We start from the raw sequence: 24,909 nt of genomic DNA on the forward strand, positions 1-24,909 counted from the left end.
TGTGTCTTGCGCAGAAATTGACTTAACAAATTTAACCTACCCTGATAAATATGCGCTGTGACAAATTCCCCGGGTCTGAAGTTAACTATTTTAGTTAATTTTTAAAAGTTGTTTATTTGCATTTACTTATTTATTATTTTATTCGGCACTTGCATGTCCATCAACCTCCTGCAATTCCACCATAAACCGCCAGGTGGTCCGCGGACGCCCATTTGAGCGGCGCTCTCGCGATAATCGCATGTCTCGTACTCCTCGTTGGCCTCGCAGAATCGTAAACAAACGGGTGATCGCTTTTCCAGGAAGGCCAAAACACTAAAGACAATCTCCACAAGCAACCGATACAGATCGATGAGTGGTTGCGAGAAGAACATTTGTGGAAAATAATCGCCGTGTTATAACGACCACATTTGAATTAAAGCGACGACGTGAGTGGGAGACACTGACAGACCCTGCCAGCTGAACAATAAGAGTGATAAGCCAGCTAGCTGCTGGAAGTTGCGTGTTCAGTGAGTAAAAACAATTACAATCTTTTCACTGACAATGACACCTCGACATTATTACAACATGGCCTTCATAATTACTTTTGTGATGTAATTAGATATTTCAGTAGCAGTGTCGCAGTGGACAGTTGGAAACGGGAAGTATATGCCTACAAGTCAAATCATTTAATGTGGGAAGAGCTGTAACGTCGCTACTTTCTGCGATTTTTACTAGCCTTTAGGTGATTTTAATTGTGAATATCGACTGTACAGTTTCCGTACTGTTAAAAAAAATAGCAATAAAGCCTTCTAGAAAATACAACTTGTTTAGCTGGTTCATGAGGCGATACAATTACTTCTAAAGAAATTAATAGTAATATATTGAAAAATATGAAATCATGACCACTCATGAAAGATGAAGTTTTCAACCTCATAAAATATATTTTATTCTACATGGGGCAGGGGTACCTCATGGGGGCAGCCATGTAAGAATCACATGACCTATTGTATACTACTCGCTTAATCTCAGTAACTGCCCTGTTATTGTACACATTCATTCATTGATTAAATTAATCCTGGTTTACTGTGCATATGTGAATTTCTACAATGGCATTGGGGATCGAAAACTACTATGTTTGAATGATGCAGCTTCCAGGCCACTAAGTGTCAGTGTAAGCCAATGTAAGTCAATTTGGCATACTTAAAAAAATTACTGAGTGCACCTTTAACGACAATAATGAGGGAATGCCCTACAATACCATTAAGCATTGCGAGTGAAAATCAAATAAATAAAAAAAAAATATATATATAAAACTATGGATTTAAAGTTGAATAGGAGTAGTTTGAGAGTGTAGGATGACCAACTCGATTGCTTCATTCACGGAAATGGGTGCCCGCTTCAGTGCTTGTTTGGTGTGCATTGTCGGCTGCGATTCTCTGATTGGTGGAGCTTTTCAGGATCATGGGTAATGTAGTTCTTCACCAGCAATTCTGCTATTAAATACAATTCTAAAAAAAGTTAAAATAAAATGGACTGATGGCTTCAATAGGAGCATATGCCATAAATTAACAATCTCAGAGCTCATGGCAGATCTGTTTTAAAAGATTAGTAAGTTATCATTGAAAATGAATGAGCTATTGGAAAAAATGTATGGGCTTTATATTTCCATAACCTGACTGTTGAACTCTATAGCCAGTACCGAAACGGCTAACTACAGGATGTATAGTGCTGATATGTGTAATACATATTAGTATTAGAGATGTAATGGACTAAAAAAAAGTAATTTGTTCATTGTCCATTGACATTAGCTGTTGGTAGAGTGAATGATCCACACGCATCATCATTGATCTTGACTGTATTATTTGTTTGTGTGTTTGTTTTCTGATGGCATTCACAGACTAGTAGTTACAGTAGAAGAATTCTTACTGGAAAATGTCATGCCTCATTTTTTGTTGTTTCTTGAGCAAATTTCCCTCAAAACAACAGAAGTCAGTTGATTAGCATTGTGCTTTGCTGGTTGGTCTTACAGGCTGTTTCCCAGGCTCAGGTTAAGCCTAGTCCTAGATTAGTTAGAAGTATCAGCAGTGATTACCTGTGCAGAATCTATTTTGGTTGACTTATTCTTTGTTCTGTGCTCTTCATTTGAACCATCCTCAGTATTGAAGCTTTTATAATATGTTGGAGGTCTCTTAGACGCACCTTGAGGGCATTGGCAGTGGCATGTCTTATCTATTAGTCTTTTTCCATGAATCTTGAATGCTGCCTGTATAGTTCAGCAGCCCTACAGGCTGACGACTCATTACGCTGTGTTATTAATGGTTATTATGATTCGATGACGACGATCAAGTCTGAACTGAGTAAAAGAGCAGTTTCCTCCCAGAGAGTCTGAAACTTGGCGGATGTGCTCATTCCTTTAATGTTTGGTTTCACTTCCGTGAAAGTTGATGACTCATAAACAGCAGATTCCTTGCAGTTGAGTAACACTTTAATTTACTGAATGTACTTTGTGATTTTTACAATCATGGTTAATAATTTATTGGACAAATGAGCAGGGTGGAATGCTTGGAATGGCACTAATTACAAATGCATCGAAATTTGTATTAAAAAAGGTTATTTTTATGGAGGCATTATGATAAAACATTTAATTGAAATATGTTTTAATGAATGTGAAAATTGCGTGTCTGTGACGGTTGCTTTTTTTAAATGGCTAACGAGACAAGTCAAGTATTGAAGGTATGTTCCAGGTTCAATACAAGTTAAGCTCAGTCAACAGCATTTGTGGCATAATGTTGATTACCACAAAAAATAATACCAGTAAATCCTTGATTTTATGATACTAAAATCATGCTAACATTTAATAATGTTCACGTCTTGTGGCCACGAGAGGTCGACCAATAGTGGATTTGGCCGATATCAATAACTAAGGTGGTGGAAAAGTCGGCTAATCGCCTGATAGTTTTTAATAACATTTCTTAGTCCTTCCATACTGTGATAGGTACAGACATATAGGCTACAAGAGTCCAAAATAAATAAAATCCCAGATGTAGTTTAGTAGTCAACCAAAATCCTAATAATAAACAGATAAAAAATAAGATTTTCTGTGTGACACTTTTAACTATAAACAAGCCAAAATACTGTGAACTCGTATTTCACAATGACGGAGACTAGAATGCTCTATATGTAAGTATTTAACAAACAAAGCCATTTTTAGCCTATATATTTACCAGATGAAAGGTTTTGTAAACATATATCACCAGACAATGTTTATAATGAAGAATAAGGTTTATTATTATTCACAAGTTATGAAGTTGGAGACCCAGTGTATGTGCTGATGGAGCACTTATCTAGTCACATTTTTCTTTCCATGCCCTCACTTTAATTTAGAACACTTGAATATCTAATCCAAATAACAAAATCTGCATTGAAGTGAAGATACAAATTAGGGATGTGCATGAGTAATCGAGTACTCGTTCTCCACCATCTACTCGAATATTAAAAAACATTGCTATAATATAAAAAATTATTTTTCCTTTTGTGATATTATGGGGGGTTACGTGTTGTTGAGGTGTTGGATGAGAGAAGGTGTATCGTAGCGTCAGTGCAGCCAAGTTATATTACAATGCAATACAGTGGCTCTGATGCCGGGAGTACATGAAGACTCTTATGTTCAATTTTGCAGCCAACAACAGAACACTTATGACACTTACGAAGCTGAGGCATTATTCTTCACACTTTATCTGCTCCAGTGATGGAAAAAATGGCAGACTGGGTGTTGAACACTCAGGGGATGATCTATGATAATAGGGTGGAGTCCGTCACCAGTCGTGGGTGTGGCCTGCTCTAATGTGACGTCACTTTAGAGCAGAAACAAAACCGTTAATTTTGACACTGTTTTTGATTAATAGGCAGAGGCAGAGCACATTTTATACAAGCAAACATTCACCACTTGTTTTTCTGAATAAAACCATGTAAAATCATAAAAATGTGATAGCCTTTAAGTAGACTATGAGTTTATGTAGCCTATATGCATTACCTTCATGCCGTCAGTTCTGGTTTAGGTGAGTGCAAATGTTTTTTTACTGTTATTTTTTTACTTTTTTATTTTTTTAATTTTGAATGAATGTGTCAATTCTTTTTGTGGCAGTGAGCAATATGCCACCAATGCTGTGATTTAGCTTAACTTGGAACATTCCTTTAATGTGTGATAGATATAGACAGAAAGATAATTCAGGGGTTTTCAGCCTTCTTACAGACTCTTTATAATAACCTTTATTACAAGCATTTTTACATTTTAGTGCTTAAAAGCTAATTGGTAAGAGGGTTAGAAATTACATGAAAATTCCTTATTTTGTTTATTTTCTCTGTGGATACTCTGCTATAAAAAAATGTATTTGTCAGAATGAGCTAGCTGTTTCTTTTGTTTTTTAGGCCTAGTTGTGTCAATTTTGTTGTTTAACTAGAACTTCAGTGAAAAGTTGTCTTCAGAAATCCCTTTCTTTAGAAGTTGTCATACTGAAAGCTTTTGTCATTGACGATTAAGTTTGTAAAAACATTTCTTTCTAAACTTGTGTGCAGGTCTTCATCGCCCGTCATCAGGGCCCAGCCTAATTCAGGATGGGGTATGTGTGGACCAGGCTGGGTGTTTTGGGCCTTCTCTTATGCTGCACTCTGGCACCCATTCCTGGACAGGCATATATATATGCTGTAAGTAACTGTTTTAGTTTTAAAGATAGCTTTATGTTAATGGAGACCTCCTGCCTCATCCGTGTTCGTTATTGACATATACGTTCACCATTTTTGACAGAACGGTAACATAAAAGTTCCTCAATGGTGGCATCCACCCAAACAGCTGATTCCCTTGCAACTGTCAAGATATACCTCTCTTCCATGAGCATTTGAGTTGATCCAGTTAATGGACTTGCTCTTTCTTTATATATATAAAAAATATAGTGAAACATACTTTCACTATTGTCTGTTGTCTAGCATAACCACTTATGCTGTATTCCTCGTGTCGCTTGGGATAAAAGCATCTACTAAATTAATAAATGATCATGTAAGTGAATAAGATTTGAGAACGATGATGTGTCTGTCCCTCACACTTGGCAAATAGCACAGGTGTAGAGTCGTATGGACTATTTTATGATATGTTTATACTGCTTTTTTGTCTTTATGGTCACTGTATGATTTCATTTTATTGAAGAGCAATGTCTGTCAACTTTTGTGTTTCATTTGAAGAAAGGATTGGTGAATGACAGAATTTTCATTTTAGAGTAAACTAACTGTTTAATGTCAAGATAGGGAGATATTTTTTAAGATTTGATTTGAGATTAATGGGTACCTTCCCTCTGTTAGTGGTTGCTAATGACCTTTTTTTTGCTCCATACAGCATTACAGTAACATGACATCTATGCTGTTTGAAGATCTGCCTGCTCTCTTTGGCTCTCCTCTGCCAAAAGATGGACTAACGGTAATTAATCCCTAATGTTAGACTACTGTTATTTGCCCAAATTCTGAATAAAGTGCAGTTGATCTAATTCTCTATCTCTCTGTCTCTCAGGGTGTGCTGGTTGAAGCTCGTCCTCAGAACGCCTGCATGACTATAGATCCCCCTCCTGTTTCTCCCACCCCCTCCGATCCCAACAGCACGACAAAATATATCGTCCTCATTCGACGCTATGACTGTAACTTTGAAATCAAGGTTAATGTTGCCGTAAAGCTGGAAAATGGCAATAGATTTTTCCAAAATCAAAGTATTTCTGTCTATCGCAAGCCATTTCAACATTTAATTAACTTGCAGGATATAAATGATAGATATCTATAATTACATTTTCACTTGTTTAAATGGCAATCCTTTTGAACCTTCAAAAAATGAAATGCCTCATGGCAGAATATTACTTGCAATTTGTTTTTACTAAACATAAATTCTAATACTACTGAATCACTACTCCAGTGTTTCTTAACTGGTTTTGCTTCTGCACTCAGATTTTATATTGAATATGAACCCAACAGTGAAAAGCATAACCCGTGTTTAATGTAGCCTGGGTGGCATTTTCTTTTATCTTACATGGTTTTGTTCATAGTTTTCAAGTGTAAATCAACAACAAAGGATACAGAAAGTTTTCTCTCTCCCCTTTTAAAAGTTATTAAGCCTATTTATATGAGCCTATTAGTTTTATTATCATGTTTGTTTTCTAATATCAAACATCGTTCAAACAAAACATGTATTACACAGGAGGAAATCTTTGTCCATATTTTGTCCAAAAGTCTTGGAGGTCCAGAGTTTAAACCTCTTTATGAACTTGACCTTACGTATATTTACTGTGTATTGTCATATATGCACAGAAAAGCCCCTCGATGATGGCTCCTCGTTTCTGTGGTTAGGTCATTGTAGCTGGTCTTTTTTAAATAACAATAAACAAATTAATAATAAATTATAATATTTGTTATGAAAAAAGAATAGCCGAATCATATTTACAAACATTAACTAAAACTGCCATTGTTAAAATCAGGTCTAATAGATTCTACCTAATAGATGATTTAATACTAAACTAACATTTTCGTCAACATATTTGACAGTAACTTTTACTACTATAAAATCGTGATGCATTTGACCATTTTAAGGATGATGATGTGTAATTTGAAAAACCCTTTATTTTTATTAGGGGAAAACACTATTAAATTCTCTCTAGAATTCAACTGGGGCGGAATCAGTTTTGTGGTCTGCACTGCGACATCGAGGAGAGCCCGTGCGCTCCAGAGATACAGGGCAGATAATGAAATGTCATTAATCTCCTAAATTCCATTCTTGATATCAAAAATAGAATTTCAACTCGTTGAAGACGTGTTTTTTGACGTGTAGATTTTCACAATTCTCTTTCACTCCTATTCGCAACTCAAAAACCGATATCAATAATTAATTTCCTACTTGTTGGAATTCCAAATATACATATCAGCTTTGTATTTTTAGTTTTCTGGAATTTTATTTTCACTAGTGACAGTACTAATTTCAGATATCCTGGAAATGGATATTAGATATCAATTAATTAAAGAGTAGTTAATGATATCTTTGATCAATGAGATTATAGGTATCTGACATTAATGTTGCCACTAGTGAGAACCAAACTGCCGTTATCAAATATTATAATTTCAGGGTATAGCTGATATGTATACTTGAAATTCCAACTATGAATGAGTAATTGTTAGTTTTGAACAGGAGTAAATGACAGATAATTGTAAAATGTTTAATTGTTAAAATTCCTTTTTTGGGGTATTTAGGTGTGTAGTGTCTTTACTGTTTTGAATCAAGAATTCATATTTTTAATAAAGCTAACTCTAGTGGTAATTTACAGTATTAGTAAATCCATTGCTGCTATGAAGAATTCATGAAAGTGCTCAAGATATCATGGCCGGGGGTCTAAGGGGCAGCATTGTCCCTCTAGGTTTGCCTCGAGCCACCCCAGAAACTTTTGATGCTCCCACCCTTACTGACAGTGAAACGCTCAAGGGGCAATCCACCCCCCGGACTGATGATGAAATGATCAATGTTGCCCTCCATACACATACAAGTGCCTCACCAAATATCAAATACTAGTATCAGCTCAGATTTAACTAGTGAAACTTTTGAAAATCCTCTACGTAATTATATGTCAAAAGGGCTTGCGATACATTGCTTGTGTTAAAGGAAAGATACGTTAGAATTAATGTTTTGTAGTTTAATGTGTTTTTACATATGAGAGTCAGTGAGGACACAGTAGAAAATGTCTAGATTCTTTTTGCACTGTTTGCTTGTGGTATTATAATTCTTCTTGAGTGATCCAGTCACAAGTGGTCAACCAAGTCAGATTGCTGTTTACAAGATCCATTGGACATTGTTTACCTCTGTATTTAGTGCTGTCCAATTCTGATTGGATCATCCAAAAGAATGGGAATACCAGAAGTAAACGGGATCCTTGATATTGATAAGCTAATCTTGCTTTTAGCTTCTTTATTGACAAGGTTGTTTTGCTTCAGACTCTTGTTATTTTACTACACCCATAGTTTGAACTGGTGTGTGTAGGTTTAGTAGATAATAAATTACAGAATGAGTGTGACATTACTTTTTGTCTAATAGGTGCTGCATGCACAGCAGGCTGGTTTCAGTGCAGCCATAGTGCACAACATGTACTCCAATTCACTTCTCAGTATGGGCTACAGCAATGGTGAGAGAGAGACACATGTATATTTCTACACACTTTTATTATTGAGCTGTGTTGAAGTATTATTGACTGTATATTCTGAACTACTTCATGACCACATACTGGAGTAAATTTGGTTGTGTAATGCCAAATTGTGTACATTAGCAAAACGAGGAGTTTAGAGAAAGGAGAGGCAACTTTATTTTGCGTGTGTGCATGTGTGTGTGTCTAATGTGCATTCTGCGCTTACTGCTAATGCAATAAGTGAACTATACATTATGGAAATGTTCTGTCTGCATGTAATACCCTGATGACCTACTTTATTTGCCAAAAAGCAGTACCATTCCATTTTTTGTTTTGTTCAGCACAAGAAGTAGTCTTACATGGAATCTGTGCATTGTCTAATGTCTTTTTCTTTTCTTTTTTCCTGTTCAGACTCGATTGCTGAGGAGATCAAGATTCCCTCTGTGTTTACAAGCTACTATGCCTCTCAAATACTACGCAACTTTATCATACCTGAGAAAGGGTGAGAATAGTTGGACATTAAAATGGGAAAATATTATAAAAACAAATATAACAATTTAACATAACCTGAAAATGTATGCGGCCAATAAAAAAAAAGTTCTGCTCAAAAGTGATGTTTACCATGATTGTTCAATGTCAACTTGGTTTTTAAGTGCACTTACATTTGAAAATATTTGTTAGGGGCAAAATTGTTTGCTGTGGTGGCTTAGGTGGAAACCGCGGTCGGGGGGGGTCAGGACCCCCCTATCTGAGGGTTGTCCCCCCCTAAAATATCATTAAAATATGTGTATTGTAAATAATTAAATGATATATTCTTAAAATAATTGTTTAAGAAATAAAATAATACAAATGCAAACAGGGCAACAACAAAAAAACCCCTTGGTGTCCCCTTCAAAAATTGCTCTTGAGAATTGTTATGTTTATTGTCCCCCCCAACATTTTGATGAAATTTTTGCCCCTGTGTGGTGGAAATTATTCCACAATTACTGTATGGGGCAGTCGTGATTTTTTAAACATTTTATAGATATTGAAATGGTTTGTTTATTTAACTCATTTTTTTTTAGATGATCATAGTTTTAAACATGTAATAATTTGTATTTTTATAATGGATTTTCATGGAGAAAAAAAAAATATATATATATATATATATATATATATATATATATATATATTTTTTTTTTTATTTTTTCCATATTTAGATCTGAATTTGGTTACTATCTTTATTGTGTGAAGTTGATGACACTCTTTGTGCAGGGCTTATGTGATTCTGAAGCCAGAGTTCTCCTTCCCTCTCTTTTATTATCTTATCCCCTTCACTGGTGTGGTGGGCATTATCATCATTGTCATGGTTGTCATACTGGTAAGTAAATGTTTATGTGGATTTATCCAATATTCAATTACATGAGTCTTGAGCATTATTTGGATGTCTATGAATATTGTCTGTGTTCATATGCTTATTGGCTTATAATATTGTACAGCAATTTGCTATTTTGAACACAGGTTCTTAAAGGGATAGTTCACCCAAAAATGAAACTTCTCTCATCATTCACTCACCCTCATGCCATCTCAGATGTGTATGACTTTATTCTACAGGACACAAATGAAGATTTCTAGAAGAACATCTCCGCTCTACAGGTCCATACAATGCAAGTGAATGGTGACCAGAACTCAGAAGGTCTAAAAAGCACATAAAGGCAGCATATAAGTAATCTATAAGACTTCAGTGGTTAAATCCTTATCTTCAGAAGCTAAATAATAGGTGTGGGTGAGAAAAAGTTCAATATTTAAGTACTTTTCTACAATAAATCTACTTCACTTTCACTTCCACATGCTGGTGTGGAAGGGACTTTCTCAGCTTGTAAAGATTTTCTCATGTTGGGGCTTGTGAAAGGTGGAGATTTATAGTTAAAAAAATAACTTAAATATTTATCTATTCCTCACCCACACTTACAGATAAAGTCACAAGTTTACATACACTTAGGTTGAAGTATTAAAACTAACTTTTTTTAACCACAGATTTAATATTAGCAAATTATAGTTTTGGCAAGTCGTTTAGTACATCTACTTTGTGCATCTACTTTTACAAACAGATTGTTTCACTTTTAATTGGCTATATCACAATTCCTTTGGGTCATAAGTTTACATGCATTAAGTTAACTGTGCCTTTATTCAGCTTGGACAATTCCAGAAAATTATGTCAAGCCTTTAGAAAATTAGCCAGTTAGCTTCTGATTGGAGGTGTACTGAATTGGATGGGTACCTGGGGATGTATTTTAAGGCCTACCTTCAAATTCTGTGCCTCTTTGCTTGACATCATGGGAAAATCAAAAGAAATCAGCCAAGACCTCAGAAAAGAAATTGTGGACCTCTACAAACCTGGTTCATCCTTGGGAGCAATTTTCAAATACCTGAAGGTACCACGTTCATCTGTACAAACAATAGCACGCAAGTATAAATGCCATGGGACCACGCATCCATCATACCGCTCAGGAAGGAGACGCATGCTGTGTCATAGAGAGTAGCATAGTTTGGTGCATATCAATCCCAGAATAGCAGCAAATGGTTTTGTGATGATGCTGGAGGAAACATGTAGACAAGTATCTATATCCACAGTAAAACAAGTCCTATATCGACATAACCTGAAAGGCTGCTCAGCAAGGAAGAAGCCAATGCTCCAAAACCACCATAAAAAAGCAAATGTGAAGAATGTGCAAGTGCACATGTGGACATAGATCTTACTTTTTGGAGAAATGTCCTCTGGTCTAATGAAACAAAAATGTAACTGTTTGGCCATAATGACCATCGTTATGTTTGGAGGAAAAAGGGTGAGGCTTGCAAGCCAAAGAACACCATCCCAACCCTGAAGCATGTGAGTGGCAGCATCATGTTGTGGGGGGGTGGTTTGCTGCAGGAGGGACTGTTGCGCTTCACCAAATAGATGGCATCATGAGGAAGGAAAATTGAGTGTAATATTGAAGCAACATCTCAAGACATCAGCCAGGAAGTTAAAGGTCAGTTGCAAATGGGTCTTCCAAATGGACAATGATCCCAAGCATACCTCCAAATTTGTTGCAAAATGACTTGAGGACAACAAAGTCAATGTATTGGTGTGGCCATCACAAAGCCTTGACCTCAGTCCGATAGAAACACCTGACTCTGTTACACCAGTTCTGTCTGGAGGAATGGGCCAAAATTCCAGCAACTTATTGTGAGAAGCTTGTGGTAGGCTACCAAAAACATTTGACCCAAGTTAAACAATTTAAAGACAATGCTACCAAATACTAACAATGTGTACATTAAACTTCTGACCCACTGAGAATGTGATAAAAGAAATTAAAGCTGAAATAAATAATCCTCTCTACTATTATTCTGACATTTTACATTCTTAAAATAAAGTTGTGATCCTAACTGACCTAAGACAGGGAATGTTTTCTAAGATTAAATGTCAGGAATTGTGAAAAACTGAGTTTAAAATTTATTTGGCTACGGTGTATGTAATCTGACTTCAACTGTATAATATCGCTTCAGAAGATATGGATTACTTTTATGCTGCCTTTATGCCCTTTTGGACCTGCTGAGTTCTGGTCACCATTTACTTACATTTTGAGGACTAACAAAGCTTCTTCTAAAAATCTTTGTTTTTGTTCAGCAGAGTAAATGATGAGAATTCTCATTTTTGGGTGAACTATCCCTTTCTTATTCCTAACTTTCCAAATTCTTCTGAGCTGCTTAGCTTCCTTGTCTACTTGCAGCTACCTTTAAGGCAGCATACTAACCTAAATGGAACCTCAGAAGTGACTGATTTAAAATGCTCAACATTTCTCTAATTTACATTTAATAATTTAGCAGATGATTTTATCTAAAGCGCCTTACAAATGAGGAACTTCATAAATATTTAACAAATATTAGCAGTGCCACAATTAGTTTTAAGTGTAAACCAGAGTAGAAGAGAAAATAAGAGTTTTGTTTTTTTGTATGGAAATTTTCACATGCAATGCCAAAGCTACTTTAGATTCTGGCAACAATAAAGAATCTTTAAAGACAGCATAATTTTACTTCCTAATGTTTGGAAAAGTATTCGCATCAGGAGCAGACCAGTGATGCATGAAAATGCTTTCTAAGTAGGCAGCTCAATAGGATTTTGAACATAGAAAATGATATGTTCAATGGGGGCGATGATGTGTCATTTCTTGTGTTTGGTCCAGATTGTGCGGTGTGTGCAGCACAGGAAGCGGCTCCGGAAAAACCGACTCTCCAAAGAACAGCTTAAGAAAATCCCCACTCATAAGTTTGTTAAAGGTGAGCAACAGAAACATATGCTACTTAATATCTGTGGCATTCTGTCTAGAGGTCGACCGATTAATCGGCCGATTTCTGGCATTTTTTACATAATCTGCATCGGCCAATTTCCAAGTATATCAAGCCGATTATTAGGCAGGCACATCTGTGGGCAGCCTAGTGTTGTTGTGGAACACGTGTTCGACGCACGCTGCCCCTAGAATCATTTTCCAGCAGAGTGAGCAGACCTCATCCAGTGCCTATAAGGAAGGAGCTAAGTTCCTTGGAGAAAACAGTAAGGATTAAATTTGTATAACTTATTTATATTTAATTAAAATCTTTTGATATGTTACTGCCAACTTCGAGAAAAAACGCGACGTGACGTTCGGCGACTTTGGATATTGATAGCGTAGTTGAAGTTGCATTATCACAGCAGAAGGGTTGCTATCATGTCACAATAAGTAAGCAAGAATTTTGCAATTACAGACAGTGAATCTGAGACTTTTATTTGTTCTGTTTGTGTGTCTTATATTTGAGAGGGTTGTCACTCAATGCAGAGAAATAAGTAATAAAAAATATACCAACGCGCTATATGCTATTGAAGGACTGGCTTTGGTAAGCTCGGACGTTACCGGTTCTGCTGTCGGTACTGGAGAAATTAAGAAAATACATGTATTATTGCTATAAAGAGAAAGTTATTTTATCTCGCCAGCCATTTCTATGTATAATAATTCTATGAAACCATTTGTCTGTGATGCAATTTAGCTATTCGCAGTCAGAGAGAGAGAGAGAGAGAGATCTCGCGCACAGCGAGCACAACACAGCCCAGCTAAATGAGTGACAGAACTAAACATTCAAACGTAGCCTGGTTTAGATCTGTGATATTAGTCTGATTTTATTTTATATTTCGCCTTCCAAAGATTATAAAAATAATATTTATACATAAGGCGCATTCTGTCTAGCACAACATCCTTCCCTTCACAGCGGTGCACTGACATTTCTCCCTAAAACTCAAACTTAACGTCAGAATCAGCACGATCGGTGATTGTTATAAAATGCTACTGTTGCTAAACTGCGGGACGCGTTTAATAATAAAAAGAGCGCAAGAGATACCGTTCCCAAGGCGGCGCGCGCTCCGAAACAGACAGCAATGAGACAAGCAAAGTATAGACTACTTTGGGTTTCATGTGCGCATCTAAACGATCAACTATACACAAAAATATGTCTAAACGACCGACTTGGAGATTCACTTAAACACAGTTTATGTCTTAAATGGACGTAGTTATGGAAATAGTTGGGAGAAAATATGCTGCATCAGGAGTCTATTAGATCTGAATTCGGTCTTAAAGGGGAAGCATCCTAATAAACATGCCGACGATTGAGCCATTACTGCGAATCAAACAACATATGCAAAGACAAAATCACTTACAGCTCTTGAATGAATAACTTATGCATTAATAAGCATTAATCTATCTATGATAAACTATGCAGTGTTATTTTACAATTGATTACTAGATTATTAGATTTCTTTTTAGACCACACCTGAACAGTAATGTTAGTAGACCTTCCTGAAATTAAATCACTGTGCCTATATAACGTTTATCTTAAAAAGAACCGATAAGAATACAGTTGAAGTACCGGATCGATAAGCAGTATCGGTAAGATAGTAATACCATTAAACCTTAACGATACACATCCCTAGTTATGCCTGTGCTTCTCTTGGATGCTCTGAATATTGGATTACGTGTCTGGATTGCCCCTTAATTAAAGCTGCATTTGGATCTCAACCTTCGTGTCTCGGAGCAGTTCGTAACACCTGCTTTGTTTATTTAATATATTTGTTATACATTATTTATATAATATGTTTTTACATTATACATTTTTAATTTAAGTGTCAAGTGTTCAATAAATGTATTTGTTGAGAAATTGTCTATCTTAAGTAATTATTTGTGTTACATTTTATCTTACAAATAAAAGGTTAAAATAAGAGGTTAAAAACAAGCACATATCGGCCAAATATCGGCCAAAATAAATCGGCTGCATTAATCGGCCATCGGCCGACCCGGATTTCAAAAGATCGGCATCGGCCTGAAAAAAACAATATCGGTCGACCTCTAATTCTGTCTATTGTAGGGCTGGGTATCACCAACCACCTCATGATGCGATATATATATATATATAATATATATATCGCATCATAATATATATATCGCATATATATATATTAGAGATGCACCGATCGACCAGACAGGGACCGGAATTAGCCTATTTTCCGGATGCTCGGCCAGATCGGTGACCGGCCGGTCAGCCTCACTCTTTCCGATTCCAAGCCGGACCATTTTGTTGCCAGCGGTGCAGGCAATAATGTCACAGCCGCACATAAACATGTCATTGGCGTGGAAGATCTTCACTGTGAGTGAAGAACATATAAAGTTCGAAATGTGTAATAATTGTAATGCCAAAGTAAACCGTGGGGGAACCACCACAATAACTTTCGGAACAGCAAACCTAATTAGACATTTAAAACACCATCACCCAGCTGAAAATGCCCATTTTAAAAAATAAGCTAATAAGGGAAAGCGGCTAAAGCTAGCCAGAGCTCAGAGCCAGTCACAAGTCAGCAGCCTCTCCTATCATCCCTTGGAATGAGCAGCGAAAAGACTAAAGCAATTACGAGGAAAATTATGGAATTAATGGCCCTGGATGACCAGCTGTTCTCCATAGTTGAGGACAGAGATTTCAGAAATCTGATACATTTCCTCGATACAGAGTAGGTGGTTATTTTCCGACGTCACGTTGCCCGAGTTGTTTAATCTTGTGTCATGTCACACACGCAGCCTGTTATCTGTCAACATTTGAGTACACAAATCCGGGAGAGGGGAAGTGGGGTGCTGGATGGCAGAGGCAGGCTAAATACTATAGAAATTGTGTCGTTGTGATTTAATGTGCTGAGTAACGTAATTTTTCCCACCGTGTCCGATATTTAAATCAGTGCGACACACATTGCAAAAGGCGTGGGCATTGTCGATATTGCTTCGGGATATGATATGAAATTCAATTCTTCCATCCAGCTGTTGTTAAATTTACATGTATATTTAGTTTTTTTCACCGGAGCACCAGCTGAGTCTTCTCCTCCCATCTACCAGTGATGCTTGATTTAACATCCCACGTCTACTGCCTGCGCAGATATCGACAGCGCAAATGGGTTGTAGGTTGCCAGATTGTGGTCATAAATGATTTGTAATTTGTATGATGTGTTGATTGTGTGAGTAGGATGCGTTTCATTCAAGATCTGGCAACTGGACCACCTTGGAATAATATATTGATGTGATTCTTCATATAACGTGGTTTGGGCCATACAAATTACGGGAGTTTTTTGGGAGAAATAACAAAACGGGAGACTCCCGGGAAAAACGGGAGTGTTAACAGATATGGTTACAAGCCGTTCCCGAAGCAGTGCTCAGTTTTACAACTGATATTTGGACATCTAACGTAAGTTGAGCGCATGGGACACTTCAGTTTTTCAGATCTTTGGAATTGTTTTGTTAGACGAGTAATGAAGAGAAAAAGGTCCATTTATAAAAATAGTGGGAAATGACATCTGTTATACACTGCAAAAAATGATTTTCTAGACAAGTATTTTTGTCTTGTATTCCTGTCAAATTATCTAAACTTTCTTAAAACACGATTTATTTACTTGTCAAGCAAAATGGGATAAGATATTAAGTCTTGTTTTAAGATAAATCTGACTAAATTTAGTGAACTTTAGACTCAAAACAAGAAAAAAATCTGCCAATGTGGTAAGCAAAATAAACTTAATTTAAAAGGAAAACAAGTTTATTTTGCTTATCCCATTGGCAGATTTTTTTCTTGTTTTGAGTCTAAAGTTCACTAAATTTAGTTAGATTTATCTTAAAACAAGACTTAATATCTTATCCCATTTTGCTTGACAAGTAAATAAATCGTGTTTTAAGAAAGTTTAGATAATTTGACAGGAATACAAGACAAAAATACTTGTCTAGAAAATCATTTTTTGCAGTGTATAAAGCAACTAATTTGCAGTTAATTGTTATTTCTACCTCTTTCTAGTCACAGAGCACTTTATTTTGAGTTGTTTATGTGAGAGAAGATCCTGTAACTTAGTGCAGTTTGGGGGAAATTGTAATGTTTAATAATTTATTTTATTATGAAAATAAAATTTAGCATTGAAGAAAGGTAGATTTTGTTTGTATATGTGGTCAATAATAGTTCTTAGAAAGAAAATCGGAATCGGGAAAAATCGGTATCGGCAGGTCACACTTGCAAAAAATCGGAAATCGAAATCAGCCAAGACAGTTGCAATCGGTGCATCTCTAATATATATATTTATTTATAATTTATACCACAGATCTGTTGAATGCTTGATTCTGATTGGTTCACGGACATTCTAAGGTGTGGAATTATTTTTCAAGTAAATGCACGGCTATAAATGACTTCCATATCACTTTGCCCAATTATTTCAGATATTTCAAAGAGCCCTACCCCTGCGACTTGATCAATACATCAATTTCTATTATCCTAAATAACTTTTAATGTTTCAATATATTTCACTCTAATCAGCCTCACATAGCTGTAGTGGAAAACACTGTGCTACCCCCCCCCATTTCACTTACACACAGATAGAGGGAGAGAGAGAGAAAAGCAGCGCAATCCTTTGTTGTTAGTTCTAACGTGATGTTTTCAAATTAGCAATGAATGCTCAGACTGTATTAAAGCAGGATGCTGAATCTGTGGTGAAAGAAAGTAGTTCCACTCACAAGAGCGTTTTAGGGACGAAAACCTGAAAATGTCTCGATAAAACCCTATCAGAACAATTTACTCCGGCCCATTGAATTGTTTAAAAATAATGCACACTGCACGTTGTGACCTCATTACCACCTTGGGTGTGCATAATTGTTAAACAATTCAACAGTCTGTCATCAATTATTCCTTACATATATATTATATATGTCACGATACATCACAATATCATAATTGGATTGCAATTGAACTGTATCTGTATCTTAACATATGCATCATTAGCTATCAGTTAATCTGTCAAAATATGAATTATTTTTGTATATGCTTTGAATATAGTACAGTTAAACCAAGAATACCACCTTCAGGGTCCTTTTTATCACTGATGTGCTATGTGCAAAATTGTTTGTTATTGTTGTGGAACATCTAACAATTTAGTAATTCAATATTTTTCTCAGGTGATGAGTATGATGTGTGTGCAATTTGCCTGGATGAATATGAAGAGGGAGATAAGCTAAGAGTGCTGCCATGTTCACACGGTAATTAAGCCACTCCGTCTTCTGTGTATAAATGCAATTGTTTGTGTTTTGAACCTGTTTTGTTTGCATTTAATGTCTTCACCCTTATAAGACATTTTCCTGCCATTGGCAGTTATATAAAATTATAAACACTACTTTGAAATTTTTGCAAATCGTCAGCAGGCAGTCAGCACAGCCTCACAAAACCACATTTACAGAGATCAGGCAGAACTAAATTAGTTAGGAGCCTTTCGCACATGGTGTGTTCTTGCACAAATGCAAAATGCACAGGTCTTGAAATTGTGATTCACTGATAAGGACATTTGAGGCCAATACCGACCACCGATATTTCTTTTAAAAGTGCCCCTGAAAACAGATATGAATCGTTCTGTTGTCAATATCAAAAAGCATTGCAACATACCGGTAACCAATAAACACCATGGGCGTCATTCATGAAACACGAGCAGAACGAACTTTATTGTAAATTGTTCGTAAAGCTGTTCTGACTTAAATTCTCTGATTCATTAACGTTTGTGTATATTCAAAATGTTAGTTTTCATGAACAAAATTTACAGCCGCTCCTGACAATGTAAGTAAACATTTATTTCTAAAGCACACTCAAACACAGCAAATCTACAATAAAGTAAAGTAAAACAAATACATTAAAATACATACAATAAAATCTCAATTAATTCTGTAAAACGCTAGAGAATACAAGTGTGTTTTAAGCCTGCATTTAAAAATGGACTGTGATGAATGTGTAAATCATGTGGAAGGCATCCGAACGTTTTGTGTTCTTTCAAGCAACTGGCATTACTACATAGTGATAGAAGTTAAATGAAACAATTAATGAAGAAATTAAGTAATAATTGAATGAGTGAAATTAGTAAATTTTGTAAAATTTTGTAAAACATATATAATAATAAGAAACATAAATTAGTTAAAAAGTGTTCTGTTGTTTTCTTTTTGCTTGCATTTATTTCTTCAAAGTATAGTTTATTCCCACCTCTGCTTCATATAATTTATATTGTTTTTCCAGCAGAAGTGCTTGGTATTGGGGTGAAAAGGTTGAAAAAAGGGATGTTAATGATTGATCGATAATCTATTAATTGTCATTATTTTGGCCAATTTAGCTTGTCGATTGTTGATTCATTAATTTATGGATAAATGTGTTCTGAAATCAAGCCAGCAGACTGTCTATACAGTCACCCACATCTAGAGGGCGCTTGCGGGCTGCATGTCATTATCTTGTTCATAGAAGACGACGCACAGATATGAGATGAAGCGGGCTCGAGAGTTCTGGAAGGCTGCGTCCTCCAGAGGTCGCATTTGTCGTCCGCATACGTCATCAAGGCTGTCTTGTGTCAGAAAAGCGAGTAGGACACTCCGAATGCAGCGTTCAAATGCGACCTGCTTTCACAGGAATTCGTATGATGCCTTCTTGGGCAATTCTTTGCTTCAATGGAAATGTCTAAAAACAATTATGCCAATTTGCCCAAAAATATGATGTTCAAACACAAATCATGTTAATTCCCATGTTGAAGTACCTCAGTAGACGGGGGCAGAGTATGTAATGTGTATAATTATATTTATATATCATTAAAATAAAGTATTAGACTAAAACTACACCTGTAAAATCTATTTTCTTTTCTCTCTACATTATTATAATTCAAAATTTTACCTCAAGCATTTAAACATTCAATTCCAAAGGGACTTTGTTACCTCCTCACTCGAAGCGCTCGCACTTTTTCAAGAGTGGCGTGCTGTCATAGCAACCATGATACGTTCCTTAATGTACTTAACTTTAAGACCTCCCAGATGCGTATGACTTTCCTTCTTCAGCAGAACTGAAATGAAAATTGTTATAAGCCCATTTCAGTTATGTTTGTCCATACAATGCAAGTAAAAAGGTGTCATCAGGCTTCTGTCTGTTTGATGATCCAAAAGTCACATTTAGTCAGCATAAAAGTAATCCCCATGACTCAAAGTGATACGTTTATGTAAAAAATAAATCGATAATTAAAACTTGTCAGCAGTTGACGCATCACATTATATCAGGTCGTCCACGAGTCATTTAGCACCCGGTTTTCCGCAAGGCGGCACTCATCCGGCCACACCCCAGCCCTGTCTCGAACGGCTCTCCTTGCCTGGCCCTCGCAAGCCAATTGGAGTCCTGCATTGCTGCGGTATTGTTACTTTTGGGGGGATTCTGTGTTCAGTCATTATCCCACAGATTGTAGCTTCGTACCAGTGTCTGCTCAGTTAAGCACATGCACCAAATATCTGAACCTGCTGTTCCTCTTGTACTGACATTTACATTTATTCATTTGGCAGACACTTTTATCCAAAGCAACTTACAAAAGAAACTAACTAACTAAAACTAACCTGTCTCATGATGATATTATCATTAAACAGAAACCCAGTGCTAACCGGAAGCAAAGATTTCAAATTAAAAACGTTTAAATTATCAATTTGTTTCTTATACAAGCCTATCAGTTTGCTACAGAAGACATTAACTGATCGACTGGAGTCATGTGGATTACTTTTATGCTGCCTAAATGTGCCTTTTGGATCGTCAAACAGCCAGCAGCCTGATGGCACCTGTTTACTTCCATTGTATGGACAAACAGAACTGAAATCTGCTTATAAAATTCTTAATTTCAGTTCTACTGAAGAAGGAAAGTCAAACACATCTGGGATGGCTTAAAGGTAAATAAATCGTGCGAGAATTGTAATTTTTGGGTGAAGTAACCCTTTAAGGTACATGACAACAAGGATGTTGATCTCCTTGTTTCATCCCAACCTACAATTATGTCAGCGATCGCCAGCAAAGCTGACATCTCACAATGGTCACCTTAGAAATGGTATGTTAAGTACTATGTTTACGCAGCTGTTACGATTTGACTTAATTTCATATAAAAAAATACGTTCAAAGGTCCGAAATATTCCACGATCCACAACGTGAAGTTTTAATGAACTCAAATATGCTTACATTATTTTGCAGTTATTTTTAACAGTAGACTAATTCATTAACAGTAATTAAACAATTCACAAATTTTTACTAAACACAGCCTAAATGTATTGAAATACACTGAACTAAGAATATTTTAAGGGGAAAATGCCAAAACTTGCTTTCCTTAAGTTTATTAATACAAATTATATTTAAACAGGCTGCATGTACATATTATTTGGAGTTCTCATGTGCATTTTGTGACCTTAACGATTAATTGATCGTTATTTTCCACGATTGATTTTAAAAATGTCTAAAAATTGACCCCTTTGTGTTGAGTTTCTCAAAACAAATTAAAATATGACTGGTTGGGCAGTTTCTTCATTTGTTTTGAGCTTTATAATAAGGTTTCGTGAATCGAGTTCAGTTGTTAACATATGGTCATTGCTTGTGCTGTTAAACCAATATATTATCACATTGCGGGCAGGTGCGTACACAAGACAAAGGGGGAAAAAAATAGAAAAGCTTGTATATTTACGGAAATGTTCTTGAATGAGGCCCAATGTGAGCATCAAACACAGCAGAGATACGTGTCATGTCGGGACCTGATCACCCTGTCGGTGTTTATTTTGCGATAACTGCCGGATACCATTTCACTTACGTAGTTGCCTTCATAGTTCATTTATCTGTTTTCAAAAGTTTCCAAAGTATCATAATAAATTTTTTTGTTCCCATCATTCAGCCTATCACTGCAGGTGTGTGGACCCCTGGCTCACACAGACTAAGAAAACCTGCCCTGTGTGCAAGCAGCGCGTGACCCGTTCCAACCCAGAGTACTCGGAGTCTTCAGATTCTGATGAAGAGGCGGGGCCACACAGGGCTGATGAGGAAGAGGAAGGAGCAACCAGTGAGGCAGATTCTGAGCGCACCCCTCTGCTCCGCTCCTCTAACCCTGCATCTCCTTCCTCGTCCAGCCCGCCTCCCAGTTACGACTCAACGGTAAAGTCAGCAACAGCCGGCGCCATGGTAACGATCTCCGCGCAGTGCTTGCCGCACACACCGCAGCACGACTTGCCTGTCCTGGGTTGTGATGAATACTACTCACCTATAGAGGACTCTGATGAAGGTATCGAGGATGAGGAGGAGGTTCACCCCTCAAGTAATGATACCACAGAGCTTATTGGACGTGGCGCCGTAGGAGTCTAAGAGTTTTTAGAGAGACGTTGATTAAATACAACCCTTTATCTCGTCAATTTGGTAGTCATTGGGTTGTGTTTTCTCACATAAAAGTTGCAAGTTGTGTCACAGAGACTGGAGTTGAATCAAAGAAATGTACACCCAGTTTTTGAGACACATTTTTAGACACAGCTGCAGTCTGACAGAGATACACACCCATGCCACTTTTAGATAGCTTGTGCAATCAAAATATGTGCAACATGTTTATAGTTTCTGACACGAATACATGGTAAAAACGTTTCTGATTGGTGTGGTTCACAAAACTTTTTGTTTTTGTCTAGTTTTTCCAAATTTGGGCCCGTGTCCAAATAAGGTTTAAAGGTAACATGAAAGCTGTTTGTAGTTAATTAAACATTTTTAAAGGAATATTGCACCCAAACATAAACATTCTGTCATGATTTTAATGACTGATTTTTTGTTTTCTGTGGAACACAAAAGGAGACATTTTGAAGAATGTTTATGCTGCTCTTTTTGAATAAGTGAAAGCATATAGTGACATGGGGTTGTCAAGCTTCAAAACGTTCAAAACACACCATAAAAGAAGACTGTATGACTCATGCGCTATATGAAGCCATACGATAGTGTTGTGTTAGAAAGTTTGAAAATGCTCATGTTCAAATGAGATTTGAGAGCTAAGAGGGGAAGGTCTTCAATGAATAACGACAAAAATTTCAGTCTGTCCCTTAAAAATGTCGTATGACTTCAGAAAACTTTGAATATAGTGCACGATTCATATGGATTATTTTTATGGCGGTTTGTACTTTTTGTGTCTTGACAACCCTTGGTTACTGTATGCTTTCATTGTACAGAAGTTATGAAGGTATGTAATAAGTAAATAACTTTTATTTTTGGACGAAGTGTTCCTTTTAGTTGGTGGTTAATGCCCGTTTACCATTTATGTGCAATACAGACTGGTTGCCAGGTTGTAAATCCAAAATATTATTTATTTTACCCACAGATGTAACAAAAGATAACTGCAGGCTTCTGAATTACAATATTTGATGACCAACTTCTTTTAACCTTGTTTTTTTTATTTAGCAGCCCATGCATAATCAAAGGATCCGCTCGTTTAAGTGATAAAATAATTCAGATTTAGAGCCTGATTATTTATCAATTATTTTGTTGGTTGTTGCAAAAAAACAAAATTGTAAAATCCTTTTGTAGATTGAAAACGTGTCTTTTTTTTTTTTTTTTTTTGTGGTTCACTTAAAGTTAACAAATGCATAAAATATATTTCTGAACAATTCCCTCCAAGATGTATGGCTAAATGGACGAACAGGCTCACTCTCTAAAGACATTTACCATTTAAATGTGAGCCGCTTTTTCAAATTGCAATTTGCTTTGTTCGTGGCAGACAGTGTATTGACTTCATGGCAATATTTATACTCCGATTCAACCTTTTACTGACCTGTTAGATTACACCTTTCACCTCTAAGTAAAAACCTGTTTTGTATGATCTGAATGAACCTTTGCCTACTTTAGACTCTCATTTGTAGATTTCATAAACACCTTCCATTTCGTCATCTTAATTATTGTTCAGTCAAAGTAATATTCACATTCATATCTGGTGTTTTAGTTTTATCTTTGTGATTGATGTAATTTTAATTTTAGTTCAAGGTTCAAACTCTTTGATATCACTGACATTTATTTCTAGAGTTGTAGATATATTCGCCTCATTTGTTCCTGTCAATCTGTAAATTATAAATATAAATAACACTATAAAGAATCATAGGGTTTGCATCTGTGTTATCCCATGTCACAGGAATGGGACCAATACCTTTTAACAAACTATTTTTTTCTACCCAGTATAGCATTTTGGATCAGTGTCTGTGTAATTATTGAGTGCTGCTTACTAATTGACTTTTAATGATTGATTGATCGATCGATCGATCAATCTGCATTTTGTGCCATAAAGACAATTGTACCTGTTTACTGAGTCAAGTCTTATCTTGGTATTGTGAGCTTCATTGACATGTAACATTTGAAGATCTGATTCATTTAAAGCTCTTGATTCTTGATAGTAAGGAACACTGTCTGCGATTGGCAATACTAAATCTGAAATTAAAGCAAAATAAAAGTACCAACTCTGTTTTTCAAAAAACATACATAAAAGGCAGCAAAGGCTATGTTGATGTGTCCATATGCTGCTAAAATAAATGAATTTAAGGATAACCTATTGACTTGTTTTTAATGTGGAATTGTTTCCTTTATGGATAATGGGATTTCTGCTGAAAATGTAGTTTGCTGATCTCTGCTGGCAACTAGGCTAGTTTTCACTGGTCTGGTTTCATGGTTCTAGAGGGGTTTAACACACTTGTCCGCTGGTTGACTAGTTAAACACTTGCTTGGCCAGGCTGTAATGCTACCTAAACCAGCTGAAAACCATTTTGGCCAAGCTGGAGAACCAGCAAAGACCAGAAAACCCCTTTAGGCTGGATTAAGATGGTCTTTGAAGCAGGGAAGGAGATCTCATGTGGATAATGACATGCTTTTCTGTTTTACAGATAAAACTTATTAAGTTTCTCACTTTCATAGCATTCAATACACTGACTGTAGAGCATGTTTGTAGAATCTTAGAGGTGAGCACAAATATCTGTATGCAGTCTCTGAATGAATGAAAATAATTAATGCGCTTTTTGTTGTACAGATTCTGGTAAATAAAGAACTGGGTTTACACAACAGTGTATAATGTATTTTTTTCTCTTATTTTTTGCAATAATGGGAAAAAAAAAAAAACTTGAAAATTATTAAACAATTAAAGGACCTATAGGACCAGTAAACACTATTTAAAATGTTTCATTGCTGTGTTCTTATGTCAAGAAAATCTGATGGATTTTGTGCATTAAAAATGTTTCATTATGTTTACAAACCTACACAAAACAGCCCACAAAGCTGCAATGAGGCCTGGTTCTGTTTTCAGTGTTCCATCATTATTTCTTAAATTGTAAATAATTTCTTATTTTCACTACAAAGT

General features: G+C 36.2%; 1 protein-coding gene across 1 annotated transcript; it reads left to right on the top strand.

Moving 5' to 3' along the window:
* Positions 1 to 241: 241 nt before the first annotated feature.
* On the top strand, positions 242 to 24,606 carry LOC127642926 (E3 ubiquitin-protein ligase RNF167-like). The gene is made up of 10 exons (XM_052125374.1): positions 242 to 506; positions 4,555 to 4,683; positions 5,366 to 5,446; positions 5,537 to 5,677; positions 8,090 to 8,177; positions 8,589 to 8,679; positions 9,432 to 9,537; positions 12,383 to 12,476; positions 17,690 to 17,770; positions 21,442 to 24,606. Exons 2-10 carry the CDS (start codon positions 4,594 to 4,596, stop codon positions 21,903 to 21,905), a joined length of 1,236 nt encoding a protein of 411 aa, XP_051981334.1. The 5' UTR covers positions 242 to 506; positions 4,555 to 4,593; the 3' UTR covers positions 21,906 to 24,606.
* Positions 24,607 to 24,909: the final 303 nt, after the last annotated feature.

The sequence above is a fragment of the Xyrauchen texanus genome, chromosome 4 (assembly GCF_025860055.1).
Source record: "Xyrauchen texanus isolate HMW12.3.18 chromosome 4, RBS_HiC_50CHRs, whole genome shotgun sequence".
In the NCBI taxonomy this organism is placed as follows: Eukaryota; Metazoa; Chordata; class Actinopteri; order Cypriniformes; family Catostomidae; genus Xyrauchen; species Xyrauchen texanus.

Excerpts from the sequence above, each read along its gene's own strand:
- LOC127642926 (XM_052125374.1), top strand. The coding sequence starts at position 4,594 with ATGGGGTATGTGTGGACCAGGCTGGGTGTTTTGGGCCTTCTCTTATGC. Across the intron at positions 5,678-8,089 it reads ACTGTAACTTTGAAATCAAG|GTGCTGCATGCACAGCAGGC; the intron begins GTTAATGTTGCC and ends TTTGTCTAATAG. Across the intron at positions 9,538-12,382 it reads TTGTCATGGTTGTCATACTG|ATTGTGCGGTGTGTGCAGCA; the intron begins GTAAGTAAATGT and ends TGTTTGGTCCAG.